Here is a 24,995-nt window from a genome sequence, read left to right as displayed (position 1 = left end):
GCCTAAAAAAGTGCGTCGGCCCGAGCGGGGGGCGGAGAGGTTCTGAAGAAACGAGTCGGAGGACGAGAGCTGAACTCTATCCTGTAACCGTGAGACAGAATGTCTCTCACCCATCGGTCTTGAACATGTGGCCACCAGGCGTCGCAAAAGCGGGAGAGCCTGCCACCGACCGAGGATGCGGTTCGGGGATGCCGAGAGTCATGAGGAGACCGCCTTGGAGGCAGTGCCTCCGGCGGCCTTTTGGGGGCGTGACTTAGACCGCCACGCATAGGAGTTCCTCTGGCCTTTCTCCGGCCTGCTGGACGAAGCGGATTGGGACTTGGCGGAGGGACGAAAGGACCGAAACCTCGATTGAATTTTCCGTTGCTGAGGTCTCTTAGGTTTGGACTGGGGTAAGGAGGAGTCCTTTCCCTTGGATTCCTTAATAATCTCATCCAATCGTTCGCCAAACAATCGGTCGCCAGAAAACGGCAAACCGGTTAAGAACCTCTTGGAGGCAGAGTCTGCCTTCCATTCGCGCAGCCACATGGCCCTGCGGACTGCCACAGAATTAGCGGATGCCACCGCTGTACGGCTAGCAGAGTCTAGGACTGCGTTCATGGCGTAGGAAGAAAAAGCTGACGCTTGAGAAGTCAGAGACGCAACCTGCGGAGCAGAATTACGTGTGACTGCATTAATCTCAGCCAGACAAGCTGAGATAGCTTGGAGTGCCCACACGGCTGCAAAGGCCGGGGCAGAAGACGCGCCCGTGGCTTCATAGATGGATTTCACCAGGAGCTCTATCTGCCTGTCAGTGGCATCTTTTAGCGATGAACCATCTGCAACCGATACCACAGATCTAGCCGCCAATCTAGAGACTGGAGGATCCACCTTGGGACACTGAGCCCAACCCTTAACTACGTCAGAGGGGAAGGGGTAACGTGTGTCAGTAAGGCGCTTAGTAAAGCGCTTGTCCGGAACCGCTCTGGGCTTCTGGACAGCATCTCTGAAGTTAGAGTGATCGAAAAACGCACTCCGTGTACGTTTGGGGAACCGAAACTGGTGTTTCTCCTGCTGAGAAGCCGACTCCTCTACAGGTGGAGGCGGGAGAGACAAATCTAACACCTGGTTGATGGACGAGATAAGATCATTTACTAAGGCGTCCCCTTCAGGTGTATCAAGATTGAGGGCAACGTCAGGTTCAGAGCCCTGAGCTGCGACGTCCGCCTCGTCCTCCAGAGAGTCCTCAAGCTGGGAACCCGAGCAGCGTGAAGAAGTCGGGGAAGATTCCCAGCGGGCCCGCTTAGCCGGTCTGGGACTGTGGTCCGGGCAGGAGTCCTCCGCGTGGGACCTAGGGCCCAACCTGGGAGCGCGCTGCGGCGCGGACCGAGAGGGGCCTGGAGGCGACGATCCAACGGGGACCGGGGCCTGTGTAAGGACCGGTCTGGACTGCAAAGCTTCTAGCAGCTTGGCAGACCATTTGTCCATAGACTGAGCCATGGATTGTGAAAGTGACTCAGAGTTTCTCAGCAAAAGCAGCAAACTCTGTCCCTGCCGCCTGGACAGGGGGAGCAGCGGGGTCTACCTGAGCGGAGGGGCCCACTAGTGACCGAGGCTCCGGCTGAGCAAGCGAAACAGGGGTCGAGCATTGCTCACAGTGAGGGTAGGTGGAACCCGCAGGTAACATAGCCCCACAAGAGGTACAGTTCGCAAAAAAACCCTGTGCCTTAGCACCTTTGCTCCTTGTGGACGACATGCTGTTGTCTCCTAGGAGAGTGATCACTGAGGGTAAATGGGAAGGGGTATACAGCCCGACCGAACAGAAATATGTATATAAATACGTATCTATTCCGGCACCCTTGGGGGGACCAGCACCGGGTGACCGGTGTGGCTTACCGACCGCTAAAAAGCGGAGTGTGTGTCCTCCAGATTCCCTGCCTTAGGTCTCCCAGAGCTGCAGAGCTCTTCCCTGATAATCCTCCACCGGCAGAATGCCAAAAACATGGCTGCCGGAGCTCTCAGGGGAGGAGTGGAGCCGTGGGCGGTGCTAGAAAAAGTGCGGGAATCTGGGGTCCCCACAGTGATCAGTGAGGGGGGAGGAAACATACAGGATGCTCCGGCCCTCACATCCGACGTCAGGTCGGCAGTCCCGCCCTTACCCCTGACAGGCAGGCCCGGGGGCGGGATTTTTGCTACTAGGCTGCGATGAAGCCGGGGACTAAATTTAAGACCGCGGCCGACAAGCAGGCGCGGTCGGCGCGGAAGTCCGCCGGTCTTCACAAATCAGCAGCTGCTGCAGCGTCCGGGAAGAAGGCGCTCCATGCACAGTCCCCATGGGGACACAGAGTACCTTATAGATGCAGGGCCCGGTCCCTGAGGATGAATAGACTCCTGTCCGGCAGATTCCCACAGGGGCTGCGGAGGGAGCCCGGTCCCAGTGAATGGATGACCGGTCAGGATCCCACTTCTCCCAGAGCCACTAAGGGATGGTGAAGGAAAACGGCATGATGCTCCGGCCTTTGTACCCGCAATGGGTACCTCAACCTTAACAGCACCGCCGACATAGTGGGGTGAGAAGGGAACATGCCGGGGGCCCCGTGGGGGTCCTCTTTTCTTCCAACCGATATAACTAATCTGAGAATGCATGAGTGGATGTGTGCCTCCTTCCACACAAAGCATAAAACTGAGGAGCCGGTGATGCACGGGAGGGTGTATAGGCAGAGGGGAGAGGTTACACTTTTTAAAGTGTAATACTTTGTGTGGCCTCCGGAGGCAGAAGCTATACACCCAATTGTCTGGGTCTCCCAATGGAGCGACAAAGAAAACTAGAGTTATGTCAAGCCATGTGACAAGAACAAACTTATGTTGCACAGCATTGCAAAGTATGGTAAATTTACTCCATCCTTCACTATATTCCTTTAAAGGATACCCCTCAACTTCAGAAATTACTTTATTTAGACAGCATGAGAATAAGGAAGTTTGCAAACTCTTTCTCTATCGGCTGTCATTTTCCTGTAATGAGAGATTTTATCTTACATAAAGTACAGCTGGTTTCCATGGAGCTCGGCCACTAGTTCCTGCCCAAACCCAGGCCCAAAATGCACAGTAGTTACAGTTCAGCAGAGAAGTTAACTCCTAGGATCCCAGTCAGCTCTCTCCACGCCACACCACACCACTGATTTCTATGCAGCAGTTAGCTCCTCATCTTCCTCCCTCTCAACTCCTGTTAAAAATCTTGCAAAATTACCAGACTGTAGCATCAGATTCACTCAGAGCAGTTCTGGAGTTGTGTGCTTGTGCATATATCCTGTTATCTGTATGTGTAAATGCAGTGATAACAGAGGTCACAACAAACCACTTGTGGGTGCTTCACACACAGCGAGATCGCTGCTGAGTCACGGTTTTTGTGACGTAGCAGTGACCTCATTAGCGATCTCGCTGTGTGTGACACTGAGCAGCGATCTGGCCCCTGCTGTTAGATCGCTGCTCGTTACACACAGCCCTGGTTCGTTTTTTTATTGTTGCTCTCCCGCTGTGACGCACAGATCGCTGTGTGTGACAGCGAGAGAGCGACGAAATGAAGGGAGCAGGAGCCGGCATCTGGCAGCTGCGGTAAGCTGTAAACATCGGGTAACCAAGGTGGTTACCCGATATTTACCTTCGTTACCAGCCTCCGCCGCTCTCACGCTGCCAGTGCTGGCTCCTGCTCCCTGCACATGTAGCTGCAGTACACATCGGGTTAATTAACCCGATGTATACTGTAGCTAGGAGTGCAGGGAGCCAGCGCTAAGCAGTGTCCGCTGCTCCCTGCACATGTAGCTGCAGTACACATCGGGTAATTAACCCGATGTGTACTGTAGCTAGGAGAGCAGGGAGCCAGTGCTAAGCAGTGTGCGCGGCTCCCTGCTCTCTACACATGTAGCGACGTTATGATCGCTGCTGCTTCTGCTGTGTTTGACAGCTAAGCAGCGATCATAACAGCGACTTACAAGGTCGCTGTTACATCACAGAAAATAGTGACGTAACAGCGACGTCGTTGTCGCTGCCTCTATGTGTGAACCCAGCTTAACAGAATATGTTACAGAGGGGGAAATAATTATTTGATCCCTTGCTGATTTTCTAAGTTTGCCCACTGACAAAGCCATGAAAAATCTATAATTTTAAGGGTAGGTTAATATTAACAGTGAGAGATAAAATATTAAAAATAAAATCAGAAAATCATATTGTATAAATTTATTTGCATTTTGCAGAGAGAAATAAGTATTTGATCCTCTACCAACCATTAAGAGTTCTGGCTCCTTCAGACACTTAGACGCTCCTAATCAACTTGTTACCTGCATTAATGACAGCTGTCTTACATTGTCACCTGTATAAAAGACTCCTGTCCACAGACTGCATTAATCAGTCAGACTCTAACCTCTACAACCTGGGCAACACGACAGATCTTTCTAAGGATGTCAGGGACAAGATCATAAACCCGCACAAGGCTGGAATGGCCTACAAAACCATAAGTAAGACGCTGGGTGAGAAGGAGACAACTGTTGGTGCAATAGTAAGAAAATGGAAGAAATACAAAATGAGTGTCAGTCGACATTGATCTGGGGCTCCATGTAAAATCTCACCTCAAGGGGCATCCAGGATCAGGAGGAAGGTGAGAGATCAGCCTAAAACTACACGGGGGGAACTTGTTAATGATCTCATGGCAGCTGGGACCACTGTCCCCAAGAAAACCATTGGTAACACATTACGCCGTAATGGCTTAAAATCCTGCAGTGCCCGCAAAGTCCCACTGCTCAAGAAGGCACATGTGCAGGCCTGTCTGACGTTTGCCAATGAACACCTGGATGAATCTGGGAGTGACTAGGGGAAGGCGCTGTGATCAGATTAGACAAAAATTCAGCTCTTTGGCCTTAACTCAACTCGCCGTGTTTATAGGAAGTGAAATGCTGCCTATGACCCAAAGAACACCATCCCCACTGTCATGCATGGAGGTGGAAATATGTTTTGGGTATGTTTCTCTGCTAAGGGCACAGGACTACGTCAGCGCATCAATGGGACAGTGGATGGAGCCATGTACCGAAAAATCTTGAGTGACAACCTCCTTCCCTCTGCCAGGACATTAAAAATGGGTGGTAGCTGGGTCTTCCAGCACGACAATGACCCAAAACATACAGTCAAGGCAACAAAGGAGTGGCTCAAAAAGAAGCACATTATGGTGATGGAGCGGCCTAGCCAGTCTTCAGACCTTAATCCCATAGAAAACGTATGGATTTGCCAAGCGACAGCCTCAAAATCTTAAAGATTTAGAAATGATCTGCAACGAAAAGTAGACCAAAATTCTTCCCGACTTGTGCGCAAACCTCATCATAAACTACAAAAAATGGCTGACTGCTGTGCTTGCCAACAAGGGTTTTGCCAACAAGTATGAAGTCTTGTTTGCCGGAAGGATCAAATACTTATTTCTATCTGCAAAATGAAAATACATTTTTTTTTTTGTTATAATTTATACAATGTGATCTTCTACAATTTATTTTTGATATTCTCTCCCTGTTAAAATAAACGCTCCCTTAAAATTATAGACTGTTCATGTCTTTGTCAGGGAGCAAACTTACAAAATCAGTAAGGGAACAAAAACTTATTTCCCCCACTGTATAGCAGAACTTATGCTGAGGTTTATAGATCTACTAATACTAGCACTCTGCTACTTGCCAAAACTGTCACTCAAGGAGATCCCCCTACTACCAGAAAAAAAAAAGACGTACGGAGACAGCCTAGTTCTAACTACTCAAGAAACAACATAGCAATACCATTTAAAATCGGACATAATCTTAAAGAAGCACCGTTGGTGATTTACAAGGTGAAAATGTTTAAGTGACTGCCTACAATAGCAGATGAGGCCATTCGGTAACAACGGACCATTAACAGGGTCTTCATTGGTAGTTTTCCAATAACAGCACACTGGGTTTATTTAAAAAGGTTTACCGACCACAAACATTTATCACATATACAGTGAAAGCCATATTCTTCAGACTATAGGACGCACCACAGGATTAGAGAACAGAAATACTGAAATACATTTCCTACTAAAGAAAACTTTCCTTGTCCATAAGAAAGTGGAGAGATCAAGGGGACAATGGGGAAGTAAAAAAAAAATAAAAATATATAGACAAGTCCTGCTTATATTATATATATGCAACAGCCCCTGTATATAATGTAAATAAGGCAGATATATATTGCTCTCCAACAGACATTGTACACTTACTCAGCACGCACATCTACTACACACACAATTCTACATCAATGCTGCATGCACAATACACACTCGAGGCCCTGCAACATATACACACACACACAAAAACACAGCTCTCTACATATACACATATATACACATAGCTGTGCTGCATATTTACAAACACTTCTATACACATACATACCTTAATTGCATATACTCACACAGCTATATACACCACATACATACACATCACTCTGCTGCATATACTCACACAGCGCTATAAAAACATACACATCGCTCTGCTGCATATACTCACACAGCTCTATAAACATACATACACATCGCTCTGCTGCATATACCTCACACAGCTCTATAAACATACACATCGCTCTGCTGCATACTCACACAGCGCTATAAACATACATACACATCACTCTGCTGCATATACTCACACAGCGCTATAAACATACATACACATCACTCTGCTGCATATACTCACAGAGCGCTACAAACATACATACACATCACTCTGCTGCATATACTCACACAGCGCTATAAACATACATATCACTCTGCTGCATATACTCACACAGCGCTATAAACATACATACACATCACTCTGCTGCATATACTCACACAGCGCTATAAACATACATACACATCACTCTGCTGCATATACTCACAGAGCGCTATAAACATACATACACACTCTGCTGCATATACTCACACAGCGCTATAAACATACATATAGCTCTGCTGCATATACTCACACAGCTCTATAAACATACATACACATCACTCTGCTGCATATACTCACACAGCGCTATAAACATACATATCACTCTGCTGCATATACTCACACAGCGCTATAAACATACATACACATCACTCTGCTGCATATACTCACACAGCGCTATAAACATACATACACATCACTCTGCTGCATATACTCACAGAGCGCTATAAACATACATACACATCACTCTGCTGCATATACTCACACAGCGCTATAAACATACATATAGCTCTGCTGCATATACTCACACAGCTCTATAAACATACATACACATCGCTCTGCTGCATACACTCACACAGCGCTATAAACATACATACACATCGCTCTGCTGCATATACTCACACAGCTCTATAAACATACATACACATCACTCTGCTGCATATACTCACAGAGCGCTATAAACATACATACACATCTCTCTGCTGCATATACTCACACAGCGCTATAAACATACATACACATCACTCTGCTGCATATACTCACACAGCGCTATAAACATACATTCGCAGCTTTATACACATAGTCATGGCTGGAAGTGTTTGGCTCCCTTGAAATTGTTGTAGTAAAGAATTGGTCACAACATATTTTTGCAATTACACAAAACAAAAAAAAAATTGAGAAAAAAAAAGGGAATTTTGTTTACTTACCGTAAATTCCTTTTCTTCTAGCTCCTATTGGGAGACCCAGACAATTGGGGTGTATAGCTTCTGCCTCTGGAGGCCACACAAAGTATTACACTTTAAAAAGTGTAACCCCTCCCCTCTGCCTATACACCCTCCCGTGGACCACGGGCTCCTCAGTTTTGGTTCAAAAGCAGGAAGAAGAAAACTTATAAATTGGTCTAGGGTAAATTCAATCCGAAGGATATTCGGAGAACTGAAGACCATGAACCAAAAGAACAATTCAACATCAACAACATGTGTACACAAAAGAACAACCAGCCCAAAGGGCACAGGGGTGGGTGCTGGGTCTCCCAATAGGAGCTAGAAGAAAAGGAATTTACGGTAAGTAAACAAAATTCCCTTTTTCTTTGTCGCTCCATTGGGAGACCCAGACAATTGGGACGTCCAAGAGCAGTCCCTGGGTGGGTAAAAGAATACCTCAATCAAAAGAGCCGAAAATGACCCCCTCTTACAGGTGGGCAACCGCCGCCTGAAGGACTCGCCTACCTAGACTGGCGTCTGCCGAAGCATAGGTATGCACTTGATAGTGCTTCGTGAAAGTGTGCAGATGTGATACCAATGTGATATGACTGAAAGAATGTGTGATTAGATAGGAATCAGATCAAAATCATAAGATAGGAGTGATCCCAGATATTATTTGATCCATCAATAATTCAGTATCAAAGAAGATGTCCTTTGGAGGGCCAAAATGATGACCAGGGAATACATGTCTTGAAGCAGTTGAAGATAAAGGAAGTAACATTTACAGTTCCACTTACAGGAAACTTGTGGTTAGCTTAAAGACAGTTTTAAGGATGAAATTTACGGCTCATTGCAATATTTCACTAAACTGTGGTCAGCCAGTTGTCAACTGACAGGATGTGCAGGAGATGTGCAGGAAGCTGCCGTTACCTACAACATTTTGTGGTCAAGTTACATGAACATGACTCAGCTGTCATATGCTGGTGACCATGTAAACCCAACCTACAATATTTTCCTATAAAATATACACCGAACTCGCTTAATGGTAGGGAAATACCTTCCAGGACATTGAAGTGTACGTACGCACTGTTCCTGTGATGCCATGCCATGTTGATTCCTTATCTTAACTCGAGTTCCCTCCGATGTGAAAGGATTGCTACAACATAACGGTAATGTTGATGCATATTTCTGTTATTGTATAAGTTTCTATGACTATAAGATTCTAAATGCCTATGTACCATTGATTATATTCATGTGCTATTAAAATAAATAGTATCTTGCTATAAAGAATATTAGTATTCGTGCCTGATTAGGATATCAGTGAGCGCTTCGTAAGTACGGGCTTTCAGCCCCCTTTTTAGTAGAATTTAGCAAGACATAAATTGGCGTAGTCGGCAGGATTACTTCTATAAGAAGTAATTAAACAAATTTTTGTAATTTGGAAATTAAAAACATATATTTGGCAAATTTCCAGATATTTTTCCATCTTTTTGCATAGTGTCAAAATGTTCAGAAAACGTAAGGATAATGTTAAGGAGGTTGTTGTGGAGATCCCCGGCTGGACTGAGGCTCCCTACAATCTTATAGCACATGAATTGGTCAATTGTGGATTGGCAGAACAATGGCAGGATAAGCTCAAGGGTTGTGTACCTACTGATGTTGTGAATGTACTCAGTAGTGCCCCTGTGAAAACAGGTGATGTAGTGTCTTGTGGATTGGCAGAACAATGGCAGGACAAGCTTAAGGGTAGTGAAGCTACTGATGCTGTGAATGTACTCAGTGGTGCCCCTGTGAAAACAGGTGATGTAATGTCTTGTGGATTGGCAGAACAATGGCAGGACAAGCTTAAGGGTAGTGAAGCTACTGATGTTGTGAATGTACTCAGTGGTGCCCCTGTGAAAGCAGGTGATGTAGTGTCTTGTGGATTGGCAGAACAATGGCAGGACAAGCTTATGGGTAGTGAAGCTACTGATGTTGTGAATATATTCGGTAGTGTCCCTGTGAAAACAGGTGATGTAGTGTCTTTAGCACAGCACATCTGGATTTTGGCAAGTGCATACAGTGTAATGCATGAGCGTAATCTAAAGATGCAGAAGAAAAGTTCCCAGATGGAACAAAAGATGATAGAATCAGGTTGCCTGAAAACAGTTCTGGAATGTAATACCCGACTGTTGAAGGATAAATTGGAACATTATCAGAATGTGGCACAAAAAGCTGCCATAAAAATTGCTCAAAATAAGTACAAGAAAAGAAGAGGAAAAGTAAATAAAATCAAAGTACATAAAAGTATCGCCTCAGCTTCTATAAACTGGGATCCCGATACTTGGGATGGGGATGTGTGGGATTCATCTTCATCATCTGATGAGGAGGATTACCATAAAGGGAAGATTCAGGCTAATCCCGTAAGGAGGTGCCTAGAGAGGACAGAGAATGAGATCATCCGGGAACATGTCCGGGATGGTCAGGGGAATCTGCAATATGACGAAGATGGTAATGCCATCATAAATGAGAGAACGATTCCTCATGTAAAAAATCGAGTAACCATTGAAGATTACTCTCAAGGAGAAGTTGATAGCATTTTAACACAGTTTAGACAAAAACCAGGAGAAGGAGAAATTCCCTGGTTGGTCAGGGTGCACGATCTCGGAGGAGGTGGAGTGCACTTTGACGCCGGAGACGTGGCAAAATTTGTCACCATGTCTCAAGACCCAGTAATTCAGAGATCAATAAAAAATTATTTTGTTGATCATAATGAGCATGGTACTCAAAACTTAATCATGATCTTAGCCCATGCTTTTCTGGACAAATATCCATCAGAAGCAGACTTTCCTATCAATGATAAACCTTGGTATACCTTAAAAGATGGTATGGAAAGGCTGAAGGAAGAAGCAATGAGGAATGCTCTTCCTCTTTTGGGAATGGATGATGATTATCTCCAGTACCCATTGACAGCCAGCATAAGTAATAGGCTGGTTAAACATGCTATGAGGGAGTTACAGGATATGAGACAGTGGGATAAATCATCCCCTGGAGGCCATGTTGGTAACAGTAAGCTAAACAATCCTGATTGGAAAGAGAAATCAGTAGGGGACGCCCCACGGGTGTCTCGCAAAGACATGTTCCAGGCTTTGCTTAAAGCCGGGATCAATAAGGAAAGGATTGATGGAAAGGAGACAGGAGAATTATGGAAGTTGTACAAACAGAAAGTTCTATCCACAAAGAAAGTGACCACTAAAAATGTGGAAGGGGGTTCAAAAACCCCCAAGGTAAAGAAATCAGAGGGAAAAGGGGAAAAACCCCCAAAGAATGTGTCTTGGGAAGATTTTCAGTCAGTTTATCCATGGGAAGAACTGGCTGCAGCCGTGGCCACAAAGGTCACGGAAGGAAGGGCTAATACACAGACTGAAGTCTATGTAAATGAAAGTTCAGAAGGAAGTGATTTACCATAGGTAGCCAGCCAAGCCCCCCTATTGATAAAAAGGGACGAACGTCCCTACGTCAATCTTAGCATACATTGGAAAGGGGGAAATGTTCAAAGAGTCCCAGCTTTGATTGACACGGGGGCGGAGGCTACTTTAATTCATGGAAACCCAGAAAAAATAAAAGGACCTCGAGTAAAAATTGCTGGACTAGGTGGTCAAGTGATCACCGGGGTTCAGACACAGGTAGCTTTGAAGATAGGTAATTTACCTATCAAGAAGTATACGGTGCTGGTAGTTCCTATACCAGAATATATTTTGGGAATTGATGTCCTAAAAGGGATGACTCTTAATCTAACCGAAGGAAAATTCTCCTTTGGGGTTATGTCTTGTCATAAGGAAATGCAGATCTCACATTATATCAATGATATAATGATACAAGGACAAGATGAGCAAAGTGTGAAAGATCAATTGACAAAACTGGTTGCTCATATGTGGAGTAAAGGATGGGAGGTCAGTGATGCCAAGGTTCAAGGACCGTCTCAGGTGGTAACATGTCTAGGGATTCAGTGGAACAAGGGGCACAGAGAGATCTTGCCCAATGCCAGACAGAAAATTATTAATTTTCTGGTCCCTAAATCCAAACAGAAGACTCGGTCTTATATTGGATTGTTTGATTTTTGGAGACAACATATCCCTCATTTGGGACAAATGTTGGCTCATTTGTACAACGTAACGAGGAAAAAATATGAGTTCCAATGGGGAGAGGAACAGCAAAATGTGTTTGAGATGGTCGGGGAAGTGTGGCAAGACATTGAAGGGATTATTCAATCTACCAAGACCACTGTATTTCATGTCGATGCTCATGTCCCTACTAACTCACTTGAACGTTTGTTTAATTCAGAAGCAGATAAAGCAGCAGCCATCAGACAAGTCAGTCCAACAGTTGACAAGGCAAGGTACAGCTGTTTGGGCACACCAGAAAGAGCGACACCTTATTCAGCAGGTTTAGACCTCAGTACATTGGAAACTGTCGTGGTACCCCCAGGTAAGGTAAAACCAATTTCAACAGGATTGGGTTGCCATATACCAAAGGATCATTATGGTCAAATAGCCACTAGTTCTAGTTTAGTGTTAAAAGGAGCCATAGTGGTGGGAGGGGTAATAGAGGAAGATTATCAGGGAGAAATCAAGGTACTGATGCTAAATTTTGGAAATGAACCTTTGATATTGATGAAACACCAGAGGGTGGCTCAGATGTTGATTATCCCAATAAACTTGTCTGAAATAAGAGAAGGAACTGCCCCAGCAGAATTAACAATACGGGGTACTAAAGGTTTTGGATCCTCTAATATTACAAATGTAGGAGCAAAAATATGGATTCAAAACCTCCAAGGACCGCCCTCAGAGACAGAGGTAATAGCGGTCGTTAAAGATCGTACTCTCCTGATAATGAGACCAGGAGTGGGGAAGTGGGAATATGTCCCACAAGAAAAATGTTATTTACAGGAATAATAGTGTATCTTTATTTGCAGAAGGTGTGGTAAATAAGCGGAATCCATGGTATCGGTTACTGGGAAGAGCTCGATAGTGATGAGATGGAGAAATTCCTGTGTTTGATGTTTGCCTCTCTGGTCGTTGGATGGACAAGTCTACATCAGGAGGAACCTATGGCGAATGAATTTCTGATGCACCATCACATTTTCAACACACAGATTGCTGGATCTGTACACATTCTCCGGTTACAGCCACCAGTATCCCTTATCTGGATGTCCCGGTATCGATGGAGGAAATCTTAAAGTAGAAAAGTTGTTCTGATCATCTTGCTTATAAAGACACTCAAAGTGTTCGTCTATAGAATACTACAGTACCCATTTCCATAGTGGGATGGATCAATCTTCCATGGTGGCAAGGAAATTTGAATGCAACAGTCACCAATTTGCAATATCTGGCTTTTAAGGGAGGAATTTGGGTACTAAGATATAAGACTGGACTGACTAACCTGGGATTCATCTCTATGGACTGTAGATGCTTTTGAACCCAGCTTAGTGGAAAGGACAATTCATGATATGTTATGGCCTTATGCCAATATGTTCATAAATGGGACTAGTGAAACTTCTAGTAACATATCGGGAAATGTAATGTGTAATGATTCCTTTGAATATCGAGCAAATGCCAAAACACATGATGTTCAAGGGAGCTTTTCAGATAATATTGCTTTTAGTTTTAATATACTGTACAAAAGTAGTGAAAGTGATTATATTTGTGATTCAACGTTTATCTAAACAAACCAAGAAAACAAAATTTGTGGCAAACAATATTTCTTGGTCATGGTATGGTATATTCCGAGTGATCTTCTTCTAGTGGAATACTGATGATGGAAAATAATCCCTGGGATCAAGGACTGATTGTGATACCAATGTGATATGACTGAAAGAATGTGTGATTAGATAGGAATCAGATCATAATCATAAGATAGGAGTGATCCCAGATATTATTTGATCCATCAATAATTCAGTATCAAAGAAGATGTCCTTTGGAGGGCCAAAATGATGACCAGGGAATACATGTCTTGAAGCAGTTGAAGATAAAGGAAGTAACATTTACAGTTCCACTTACAGGAAACTTGTGGTTAGCTTAAAGACAGTTTTAAGGATGAAATTTACGGCTCATTGCAATATTTCACTAAACTGTGGTCAGCCAGTTGTCAACTGACAGGATGTGCAGGAGATGTGCAGGAAGCTGCCGTTACCTACAACATTTTGTGGTCAAGTTACATGAACATGACTCAGCTGTCATATGCTGGTGACCATGTAAACCCAACCTACAATATTTTCCTATAAAATATACACCGAACTCGCTTAATGGTAGGGAAATACCTTCCAGGACATTGAAGTGTACGTACGCACTGTTCCTGTGATGCCATGCCATGTTGATTCCTTATCTTAACTCGAGTTCCCTCCGATGTGAAAGGATTGCTACAACATAACGGTAATGTTGATGCATATTTCTGTTATTGTATAAGTTTCTATGACTATAAGATTCTAAATGCCTATGTACCATTGATTATATTCATGTGCTATTAAAATAAATAGTATCTTGCTATAAAGAATATTAGTATTCGTGCCTGATTAGGATATCAGTGAGCGCTTCGTAAGTACGGGCTTTCAGCCCCCTTTTTAGTAGAATTTAGCAAGACAGCAGACTAGACCACGTAGCTGCCTGACACACCTGCTGAGCCGTTGCCCAGTGCCACAATGCCCAGGACGCACCTACGGCTCTGGTAGAATGGGCTTTCAGCCCTGAAGGGAGCGGAAGCCCAGAAGAATGGTAGGCCTCGAGAATCGGTTCCTTGATCCACCGAGCCAAGGTGGACTTGGAGGCCTGAGAGCCCTTACGCTGGCCAGCGACAAGGACAAAGAGCGCATCTGAACGGCGCAGGGGCGCCGTGCGAGACACGTAGAACCGGAGTGCTCTCACTAGATCCAAAGAGTGCAAATCCTTTTCACACTGGTGAATTGGATTAGGGCAAAAGGAAGGCAAGGAGATATCCTGATTTAGATTAAAAGGGGATACCACCTTAGGGAGAAATTCCGGGACAGGACGCAGAACCACCTTATCCTGGTGAAAAACCAGGAAGGGGGCTTTGCATGACAGCGCTGCAAGCTCAGACACTCTCCGAAGTGATGTGACTGCCACCAGGAAGGCCACCTTCTGCGAAAGACGGGAGAGAGAGACATACCGCAGCGGCTCAAAAGGCGGCTTTTGAAGAGCCGTCAGGACCCTGTTAAGATCCCAAGGTTCCAACGGACGTTTGTAAGGTGGGACCATGTGGCAAACCCCCTGCAGGAACGTGCGGACCTGCGGAAGCCTGGCTAGATGCTTTTGAAAAAAACACGGATAGCGCCGATACTTGGCCCTTGAGAGAGCCGAGGGACAAACCCTTGTCCATTCCAGATTGTAGGAATGAAAGGAATGTGGGTAAGGCAAACGGCCATGGCGGAAAGCCGTTATCAGCGCACCTGGATAGGAAGATTTGCCAAGACCTGTAATAGATCTTGGCGGATGTTGGCTTCCTGGCTTGTCTCATGGTGGCAATGACATCCTGAGATAACCCTGAAGACGCTAGGAGCCAGGACTCAATGGCCACACAGTCAGGTTGAGGGCCACAGAATTCAGATGGAAAAACGGGCCTTGTGACAGCAAGTCTGGGCGGTCTGGAAGTGCCCACGGTTGACCCACCGTGAGATGCCACAGATCCGGATACCACGACCGCCTCGGCAAGTCTGGAGCGACGAGAATGGCGCGACGGCAGTCGGACCTGATCTTGCGTAGTACCCTGGGCAGCATCGCCAGAGGGGGAAACACATAAGGGAGTCGAAACTGCGACCAATCCTGGACTAGAGCGTCCGCTGCCAGAGCTCTGTGATCCTGAGACCGTGCCATGAAGGCCGGGACCTTGTTGTGTCGTGACGCCATGAGATCGACGTCCGGCGTTCCCCAGCGGCGACAGATCTCTCGGAACACGTCTGGATGCAGAGACCATTCCCCCGCGTCCATGCCCTGACGACTGAGAAAATCTGCTTCCCAGTTTTCTACGCCCGGGATGTGAACTGCGGAGATGGTGGAGCCTGTGGCTTCCACCCACTGCAGAATCCGCTGGACTTCCTGGAAGGCTTGACGACTGCGAGTGCCGCCTTGGTGGTTGATGTAGGCGACGGCAGTGGCGTTGTCCGACTGGATTCGGATCTGTCTGCCCTCCAGCCACCGATGGAAAGCCAATAGGGCTAGATATACTGCCCTTATCTCCAGGATATTGATCTGAAGGGACGGTTCTATCGGAGTCCAGGTTCCTTGAGCCCTGTGGTGGAGAAAAACCGCTCCCCAACCTGACAGGCTTGCGTCCGTGGTGACCACGGCCCAGGTTGGGGGGGAGGAAGGATTTTTGCCGAGACAGAGATGTGGGTAGGAGCCACCACTGAAGTGATGTTTTGGTTGCAAGGGAAAGAGAGATGTTCTTGTCGAGGGAAGCCGCACTCTTGTCCCATTTGCGAAGAATGTCCCATTGGAGTGGTCGTAGATGGAATTGCGCGAATGGCACTGCCTCCATAGCTGCAACCATCTTCCCCAGGAAGTGCATGAGGCGCCTTAAGGGGTGTGACTGACTCCGAAAAAGTGATTGCACCCCCGCCTGCAGAGAAAGCTGTTTGTCCCGCGGTAGCTTGACTAACGCTGGCTTGGTATGAAACTCCATCCCGAGGTAAGTCAGTGATTGGGTCGGTGTCAACTTGGATTTCGGGAAATTGATGATCCACCCGAACTGCTGGAGAGTCGCCAGAGTGACGGTAAGACTTTGTTGACACGCCACCCGAGAAGGGGCCCTGACTAGGAGATCGTCTAAGTAGGGGATCACCGAGTGGTCCTGAGAGTGCAGGACCACCACGACGGATGCCATGACTTTGGTGAAAACCCGTGGGGCTGTCGCCAGGCCGAAGGGCAATGCTACGAACTGGAGGTGTTCGTCCCCGATGGCGAAACGCAGGACACGTTGATATTCGGGTGTGATCGGCACATGGAGATAAGCATCCTTGATGTCGATCGATGCTAGGAAGTCTCCTTGTGACATCGAGGCGATGACCGAGCAGAGAGATTCCATCCGAAACAGTCTGGTTCTCACATGTCTGTTGAGTAGCTTGAGGTCCAGAAAGGGACGGAATGACCCGTCCTTTTTTGGCACCACGAACAAGTTGGAGTAAAATCCACGACCACGTTCCTGAAGGGGAACGGGAATCACAACTCCTTCGATCTTTAGGGCGTCCACTGCCTGAAAAAGTGCTTCGGCCTGTGCGGGGGGTGGAGAGGTTCTGAAGAAACGAGCCGTAGGTCGGGAGCTGAACTCTATCCTGTAACCATGAGACAGAATGTCTCTCACCCACCGGTCTTGAACATGTGGCCACCAGGCATCGCCAAAGTGGGAGAGCCTGCCACCGACCGAGGATGTGGCTAGGTGAGGCCGAGAGTCATGAGGAGGCCGTGCCTCCTGCGGCCTTTTGGGGGCGTGACTTGGACCGCCACGCATAGGAGTTCCTCTGGCCTTTCTCCGGCCGGTTGGACGAAGAGGATTGGGGCTTGGCGGAGGGACGAAAGGACCGAAACCTCGATTGGATTTTTCTCTGCTGAGGTCTCTTAGGTTTGGACTGGGGTAAGGAGGAGTCCTTTCCTGAGGATTCCTTAATAATCTCATCCACTCGTTCGCCAAATAAACGTTCGCCAGAAAAAGGCAAACCAGTTAAGAACCTTTTGGAAGCAGAGTCTGCTTTCCATTCGCGCAGCCACATGGCCCTGCGGACTGCCACGGAGTTAGCAGATGCTACAGCCGTACGGCTAGTGGAGTCCAGGACGGCGTTCATGGCGTAGGACGAAAAAGCTGATGTCTGAGAGGTCAAGGAAGAAACATGCGGAGCAGAATTCCGTGTGACAGCATTAATCTCAGTCAGACATGCCGAGATTGCTTGGAGAGCCCACACAGCTGCAAAGGCCGGGGCGAAAGACGCGCCCGTGGTCTCATAAATAGACTTCACCAAGAGCTCTATCTGTCTGTCAGTGGCATCCTTCAGGCATGAGCCATCGGCAACAGACACAACGGACCTAGCAGCCAATCTAGAGACTGGCGGATCCACCTTGGGAGAGTGTGCCCAGCCCTCAACGACTTCAGGTGGAAAGGGGTAACGCGTGTCAGAGTGCCTTTTAGCAAAACGCTTGTCCGGGACCGCTCTGGGCTTCTGGACAGCGTCCCTGAAGTTAGAGTGATCAAAAAACTAATTGCGCGTACGTTTGGGGAATCGAAATTGGTGTTTCTCATGCCGAGAAGCCGACTCCTCTACAGGTGGAGGCGGGGGAGAGAGATCCAACACCTGGTTGATGGACGAAATAAGATCATTTACTAAGGCGTCCCCCTCAGGGGTATCAAGGTTGAGGGCGAAGTCAGGGTCAGAGCCCTGAGCTCCCACGTCCGCCTCGTCATCCTGAGAGTCCTCAAGCTGAGATCCAGAGCAGCGTGAGGAGGCCGGGGAAGAGTCCCAGCGAGGCCGCTTAGCCGGTCTGGGACTGCGATCCGGCCAGGAGTCCTCCGCCTGGGACCTAGGGGCTATCCTGGGAGCGCGCTGCGGTCCGGACAGAGAAGGCCCTGGAGGAGACAAACTAACAGGGGCCGGGGCCTGTGAAGAGCCCGGTCTGGACTGCAATGCCTCAAGGAGCTTAGATGACCATTTGTCCATAGACTGTGCAATGGATTGAGAAAGTGACTGAGATAGTTTATCCGCGAAAGAGTCCAATGACGGTGACTCTGTCCCTGCAGCCTGCTCAGGGGGAGCAGGGGGATCTACATGAGCTGAGGGGCCCACAAGTGCCCTAGGCTCCGGCTGAGCAAGCGTGGCAGGAGTCGAGCATTGATCACAGTGAGGGTAGGTGGATCCCGCAGGCAACATAGCCCCACAAGAGGTACAGGCTGCGAAAAAAAACCTGTGCCTTAGGGGCTTTGCTCCTTGTGGACGACATGCTGTAAGCAATAAGTGTCCCTAAGGAGAGCGACCACTGAGGGTATATGGGAAAGGGTTATACAGCCGTTCCGAATATATATATTATATATATATATATATATATATATAATATATATATATATATATATATATATATACATATTATATATATATATATATATATATATATATATATATATATATATATATATATATATATATATCCCCTGTCGTGGGTCCCCCGGAGCTGTAGAGCTGTGCAGCTGCAGCATACACCGGCAGAATGCCAAACATGGCCGCCGGAGGTCTCAAGGGGGGAGTGGAGCCAAAGGCGGGAATCTGGAGGCCCCATAGTGGTCCATTAGAGGGGAGGGGAGACATGCAAAGATGCTCCAGCCCTCTGTCGATAATCCCGCCCTTACCCCTGACAGGCAGGCCCGGGGGCGGGATTTTTCGCGACTAGGCCGCGATGAAGCCGGGGACTAAATTTAAGGCCGTGCCCGACAAGCAGGCACGGTCGGCGCGGAAGTCCGATGAAAAAACAATGGACGGCGCTACTGGGGAGAAAGGCGACCTCTCTCCCCGTACCGTCCCCCCATGGGGACACAGAGTACCTTGAAGGTGCAGGGTCCGGTCCCTGGGGATGAAAACGCTCCGGTCCAGCAGGTTCCACCAGGGGCTGCGGATGGAGCACGGTCTCAGCAGGTGAATGACCGGTGAGGCTCCCACTTCTCCCAGAGCCGCATAAGGGATGGCGAAGGAGACGGCATGTGGCTCCAGCCTTTGTACCCGCAATGGGTACCTCAACAACACCGCCGACATAGTGGCGTGAGAAGGGAGCATGCTGGGGACCCCATAGGGGACCTCTTTTCTTCCATCCATCATACTATGTATGAGAAATCTTTTTTTTTTTTCTATGAGTGGATGTGCCTCCTTCCACACAAAGCATAAAACTGAGGAGCCCGTGGTCCACGGGAGGGTGTATAGGCAGAGGGGAGGGGTTACACTTTTTAAAGTGTAATACTTTGTGTGGTCTCCAGAGGCAGAAGCTATACACCCCAATTGTCTGGGTCTCCGAATGGAGCGACAAAGAAAAGGCAGATTGGATATAAATTCACACAAAGCTCCAAAAAAGGACTGGACAAAATTGTTTGCACCCTTAACTTTTTGGAATAAAAAACTGCAATCAATCATTTCCTATCACCATCAACAAGCTGCTTACACCTCTCAGATGGAGTTTTGGAGCACTCTTCTTTTGTTATCTGCTCCAGGTCTCTCATATTTGAAGGGTGCATTCTTCTCCCAGCAATTTTAAGATCTCATCACAGGTGTTCGATGGGATTTAGATCTGTACTCATTGCTGCCGCTTCAGAACTCTACAGCACTTTGTTTCCATCCAGTTCTGGGGGCTTCTTGAAGCATGTTTAGGGTCATTGTGTTTCTGGAAGACCTAGGACCCAGCTTTCTGTCACTGTAAACTACATTACGACTAAAAATACTTTGGTAATCTTCAGATTTCATGATGCCTTACACATAGTCAAGGCACCCAGTGTCACAGGCAGCAAAACAATGCCAAAACATCTTTGAATCTCCATCATATTTGACAAAAGGTACTGTGCTATTTTCTTTGTAGGCCTTTAGTTTTCAGTATCTTGGTCTCATCTGTCCACAAGACACTTTCCCAGAAGGATTTTGGCTAAAATAAATTTCAGCAAATGCAGCCTTTTTTATGTCTCTATGTCATGAGTGGGGGCCTCCTGGGTCTCCTGCCAAAGCGTTTCATTTCATTTAAATGTTGACGGATAGTTCCCGCTGACACTGATGCACCCTGCACCTGCAGGACGGCTTGAATTTCTTTGGAACTTGATTGGGGCTACTTATCCCCCATCCGGACTATACTCAGTTGCAACCTTTTTATAAATTGTTCTCTGCTGCTCACGTCCAGGAAGATTCGCTACAGTGTCATGGGGAGTAAACTTTATGTTGCACACCTTAGAGAAAGGAACATCAAGATCTTTGAACATGGACTTGTAACCTTGAGATTCTTGATATTTTTCAACAATTTTGGTTCTCAAATTCTCTTCTCTTTCTGTTCTCTATGCTTAGTGTTGCACACAAAGACACACAATGCAATGATTGCGTCAACTTCTCCCCTTTATTCTGGTTTCAGGTGTGATTTTCATATTGCCCACATGTGTTTCTTGCCACAGGTGAATTTGAATGAACATAACATGCTTGAAATAAAGTTGTTTACCCACACTTTGGAACGGATACAACAATTTTGTACATCCCATTTTTGGAGTTTTGTGTGTAATGATGTCCACATTGCCTTTTTTCTTTGTATTTGTTGTTGTGTTGTTCCAATACACACAAAAGGAAATAAACAAATGTAACTGCAATAATTTTCTGGAAAATATACTTCCCATTCCGGAGCAGGTTCAAGGGTGTCAACACTTTCAAACATGACTGTATATACACATAGCTCTGCTGCATATACTCACACACCTCTATACACATATATAGCTCTGTTACAGATATATTAACATAGCTTTGCTACATATATACACACACAGCTGTATAAACATACATACACATAGCTCTGCTACATATACATACACAGCTCTATATACATACATAGTATAATGCTGCAACACATACTCACCCAGCTATATACACCACATACACAACACACCTCTTCTGCAAGCATCTTACACCAATTTTAATCATGAATAGTTTAGTACCAATGTTGAAGTCTGCTTAGGCCACACACTTTCAAGTTCCTTCCAGACATACCATTGATAAAATGTCTTGCATTACAGAAGGTGTACTGGAAGATGTACTGGAAGTCTCGTTCAGCTTCTTCTCCTGCCCTGCTGTGATCAGCTACATCAGTATTGGGCAGTAAGAGCGACAACTGTGCAGCTGCACAGTTTGCTCTGTGACCAGGGGGGACACATTATGAGCACTCTGTTTAAAAATTAAGTAAGGTCACTGCAGACTAAAGACCACACACTTTTTAGAAATATTTGTCTTGATAAAATCTGTCTTGGGCCTCTACTACAAGAGTAGGGTCATAGTGTCTACTGTGTAATTATTGTGTCTCACTGCTGGTAGCTGATTGACTACAGGTGAGAAAACAATTCTCCAAACCTCTTGAGTCATGTTCTGCTGCTTTTCCTGCAGCCGCTTGCACACTTCTTGAAGACGCATGTTCTCATTATTTAACATGGAGCTCAATTCTTTAACAGCTTCTTCCATCTGTGATGGGTCTGCAAAAAATACACAGATAGTGAATACCAAAGAATGGCTTCAGTGCACTCAGAAACCATGAAGATACAATGTTACTACATGCAGGACGTTTTACCATTGCTGTTGAGTTTAGCAGACACCTGGTCCAGCCGGGCATGTAAACGATCATAGACCAACACAATGCGGGCAACGGCTCGGCGAGAGGATTCCACACGTTCCTGCAGCTGAGACTCGATCTCCTCACTGCTGCTGCTCGCCAGAGTGCCCAAGAAAGAGAAGGAGGACTCCGTCAGTCCATCGCCTACAAGGAAAAGACCATCAGTTACAGAAAAATCTGGAAAAGGCACAGTCCTGTATCTTCTCAACATTTAGTGGTTTTCCTGACCAAATAACCCATTAACAACCAATGACATGCATATTTGTCTAAGGTCGGATGCGGAGTTGTATAGAGTGGGCACAGGAGCTGAGCCTGCTGTATACTAATCAGACGCCAGCTGTGTTCTACAGCCAACATTCGCCTTTAATAGATGTGAGTGTCACTCCACACATTAATGTCACCCCAACCTAGTTGCCGGGGGACGCAGGAACGCTGTTGTTCGTCGTTCCTGGGGTGTCACACGTAGCGATATGTGCTGCCTCAGGAACGACGAACCGGCGTCCCAAAAGAGCAGCGATATTTGGGAAAGGAACGACGTGGCAACAATCAACGATTTGTGCCGCTTTTTGGATTGTTAGCGGTCGCTCGTAGGTGTCAGACGCAACGACATCGCTAACGACGCCGGATGTGCGTCACGAATTCCGTTACCCCAGCGATATCGCGTTAGCGATGTTGTTGCGTGTAAAGGGGCCTTAACAGTGGCATTTAAGCTACATAACAAAAAAATTTCAATATGAACCGATGCAGGCGTAACAGCATACATGGCGTAACAGCATACATGGCGTAACAGCATACATGGCGTAACAGCATACATGGCGTAACAGCATACATGGCGTAACAGCATACATGGCGTAACAGCCGTGGATGGAGCTAGTTCAACTGCTGCCGTCAACCATTTAGCTGCTACTGTCAAATCACTTACAGCGGCATTTAAATTCTCCATTAGCTGATGCACCTGATGAGTTATCATAGCAGCCAGGGGCCAGATAAAAGGCCCTATGGCTGCCAGCTTCACCCTCCTTGTGAGTTGAGCTAGAGGCTGGGCTTTATAGGAGAATTGCATTTTTACAGTGATGAGCAAAAGGGTAACAATGTTATGAAGCCTGAAAGCCAAAAATTCAGATCTCACCATCTTCTATATCTGTGAACATGAGGCGACCTTTATTTTATAGACAATCACCTTGGTTATCTCATACATAAATTTGTCTTGCAATTATTTAGCATATGATTAGTTATGCAGATTCTTGTCATGTCATTGCATTGTTTTGCTCCTTAAATTCAAAATTTTTTTTTGTTAGTATTTTGTAAATCCACCTTTGTTTTCCAACACTGCCTGAATCCTTCTGAGCATGCTCTCGATCAGATTGAAGCCTGTCTTGACCGTAATCTGATCCCAGGTCTATTCTAGGAAAAGACCGAAAAACTTCAATATAGGGGAGGGATCAAGTGTATAGACCAAAGGACCAAAAAACCCCTTTAAAAATACTTTATATTTTATTTAATGCTTATTAAAACATACCCCAAACAAAAACAAAACACACATAGACGGGACATAAATTCCAATAACCGCCAGGAAAGTAGAGGACCCCTTCACTCAGGAGGTCACGCTGGCTAGCACCAGAAAAAGGGAAAATGCACGTCCCTAGTACATAGCAATTAATACTGCCTATTGAAACAGTCAGATTGTATATAAATATCCAATCTAGATTGGTTTGAAACAGTCAAATAGTGTATGAATATCCAATCCAGATTTAGAAAGTGCAACCAGGGTATGGCCAAACGAACCCTATAGAGGCCCTGCCTTGCCGCGGAGGTTGGCACCCTAAACCTAAGCGCTGTGGCGCCCCCACTCAACGAAGACTCACCCTGCTTTCCCTTCGCTGGTCTTATTGTGCAGCTAGTCTGGGAAGGAGGAAGTGAGGGACGGTTGCACTTTGCAGAAAATACTCAAGGGAAATCTCATACAATCATAACAATAGAACAGTCTTCATTAAATAGTATAGAGTGTTACAAGTGGACCATACCAACAGTATTTATCAAGCTTCAGAAATTGGCACACCAATAGTTACTGTGGTGCCTATATATACCACTCACGTATCTCTAAACATGCCCAAGACAAAGGTAGTAAGTCAAATGTGCCTACAATATAAAGAACCCTTGGAAAGACCTCCTAGGTTCCATGAACTACTCAAATGAGCACCCTCAATTCCAGAAAAGAAGGAGATAGTCACAATTTCGCATGACAAGACAAAGGCAATGCCTAAAATGTCCTAAATAGAATATCCTAATGACCCATTGATCACGTACCAAAAGCTCCCTCCAAAAAATTTTTTGGGAGACAACAGTCCGTATAGTTAAATAAACATAGGGTGCACACTTCACAGAAGGCAAAATAAGATATTGTAGACACTTTCATAGAAGGCAAAATGAACTTCACAGAAGGTGATACATGCAGTGGATTATGAGCCAGTTACTAAGGTCCACATAACCATAACAGAAATTGTAAGATATAAGCATAGTACTTAGCTTAATCATAGAAGTCCTATGACGGATGTAAATACATCAGGGTCCAAATTGACACCACCAAAGCACTGCCCAACGCGTTTCCCCCCGATCGCAAGTCACATCGGGGTTCATCAGGGGCTCCCTATTAGGGTAGAAAATCTGGCTGCAGTTTGCCACGTGTAGGACTTGTAATCCGGCGTCTCATACTGTGCTGGCAGCGCCTGTATTTAAAAATGGCGCCAGACGCCACCCACAGCTCCGGAAAGCCGGAAGTGAGGAAATCCTATACTCGTCATAGAAAATGACGTAGACTAGGAGGGTCCAGGTACGGAGCGCTAGTGAGGAATCCCCGGAAGTGACGCTGGTAAGCACCAACGTCACAGGAAGTGATGTCAGCGGGCTTCAATACCGGACGCTGCTGGAATTCAGCCTGCCGTGGAACGCACAGTGCGCTCCACTAATTGGAACAGTAATCC

The 24,995-nt window shown here is 46.3% G+C and overlaps 1 protein-coding gene across 1 annotated transcript in view; it reads right to left on the bottom strand.

The window, feature by feature from the left end:
• The window catches only part of RNF20 (ring finger protein 20), a 140,687-nt gene that overhangs the window by 71,069 nt on the left and 44,623 nt on the right, over window positions 1-24,995 (bottom strand). Inside the window, exons 5-6 of the mRNA XM_075349378.1 lie at window positions 21,973-22,158; window positions 21,759-21,877 (exon numbers count right to left, since the gene is read on the bottom strand). Of these exons, the coding sequence (XP_075205493.1) occupies window positions 21,759-21,877; window positions 21,973-22,158 (305 nt within the window). The remainder of the gene's footprint in view (window positions 1-21,758; window positions 21,878-21,972; window positions 22,159-24,995) is intronic.

This window comes from Anomaloglossus baeobatrachus, chromosome 5 (assembly GCF_048569485.1).
Source record: "Anomaloglossus baeobatrachus isolate aAnoBae1 chromosome 5, aAnoBae1.hap1, whole genome shotgun sequence".
NCBI lineage: Eukaryota > Metazoa > Chordata > Amphibia > Anura > Aromobatidae > Anomaloglossus > Anomaloglossus baeobatrachus.
Note: the sequence above shows the minus strand (reverse complement) of the source record. Positions and strands in the feature narration are given on the sequence as shown.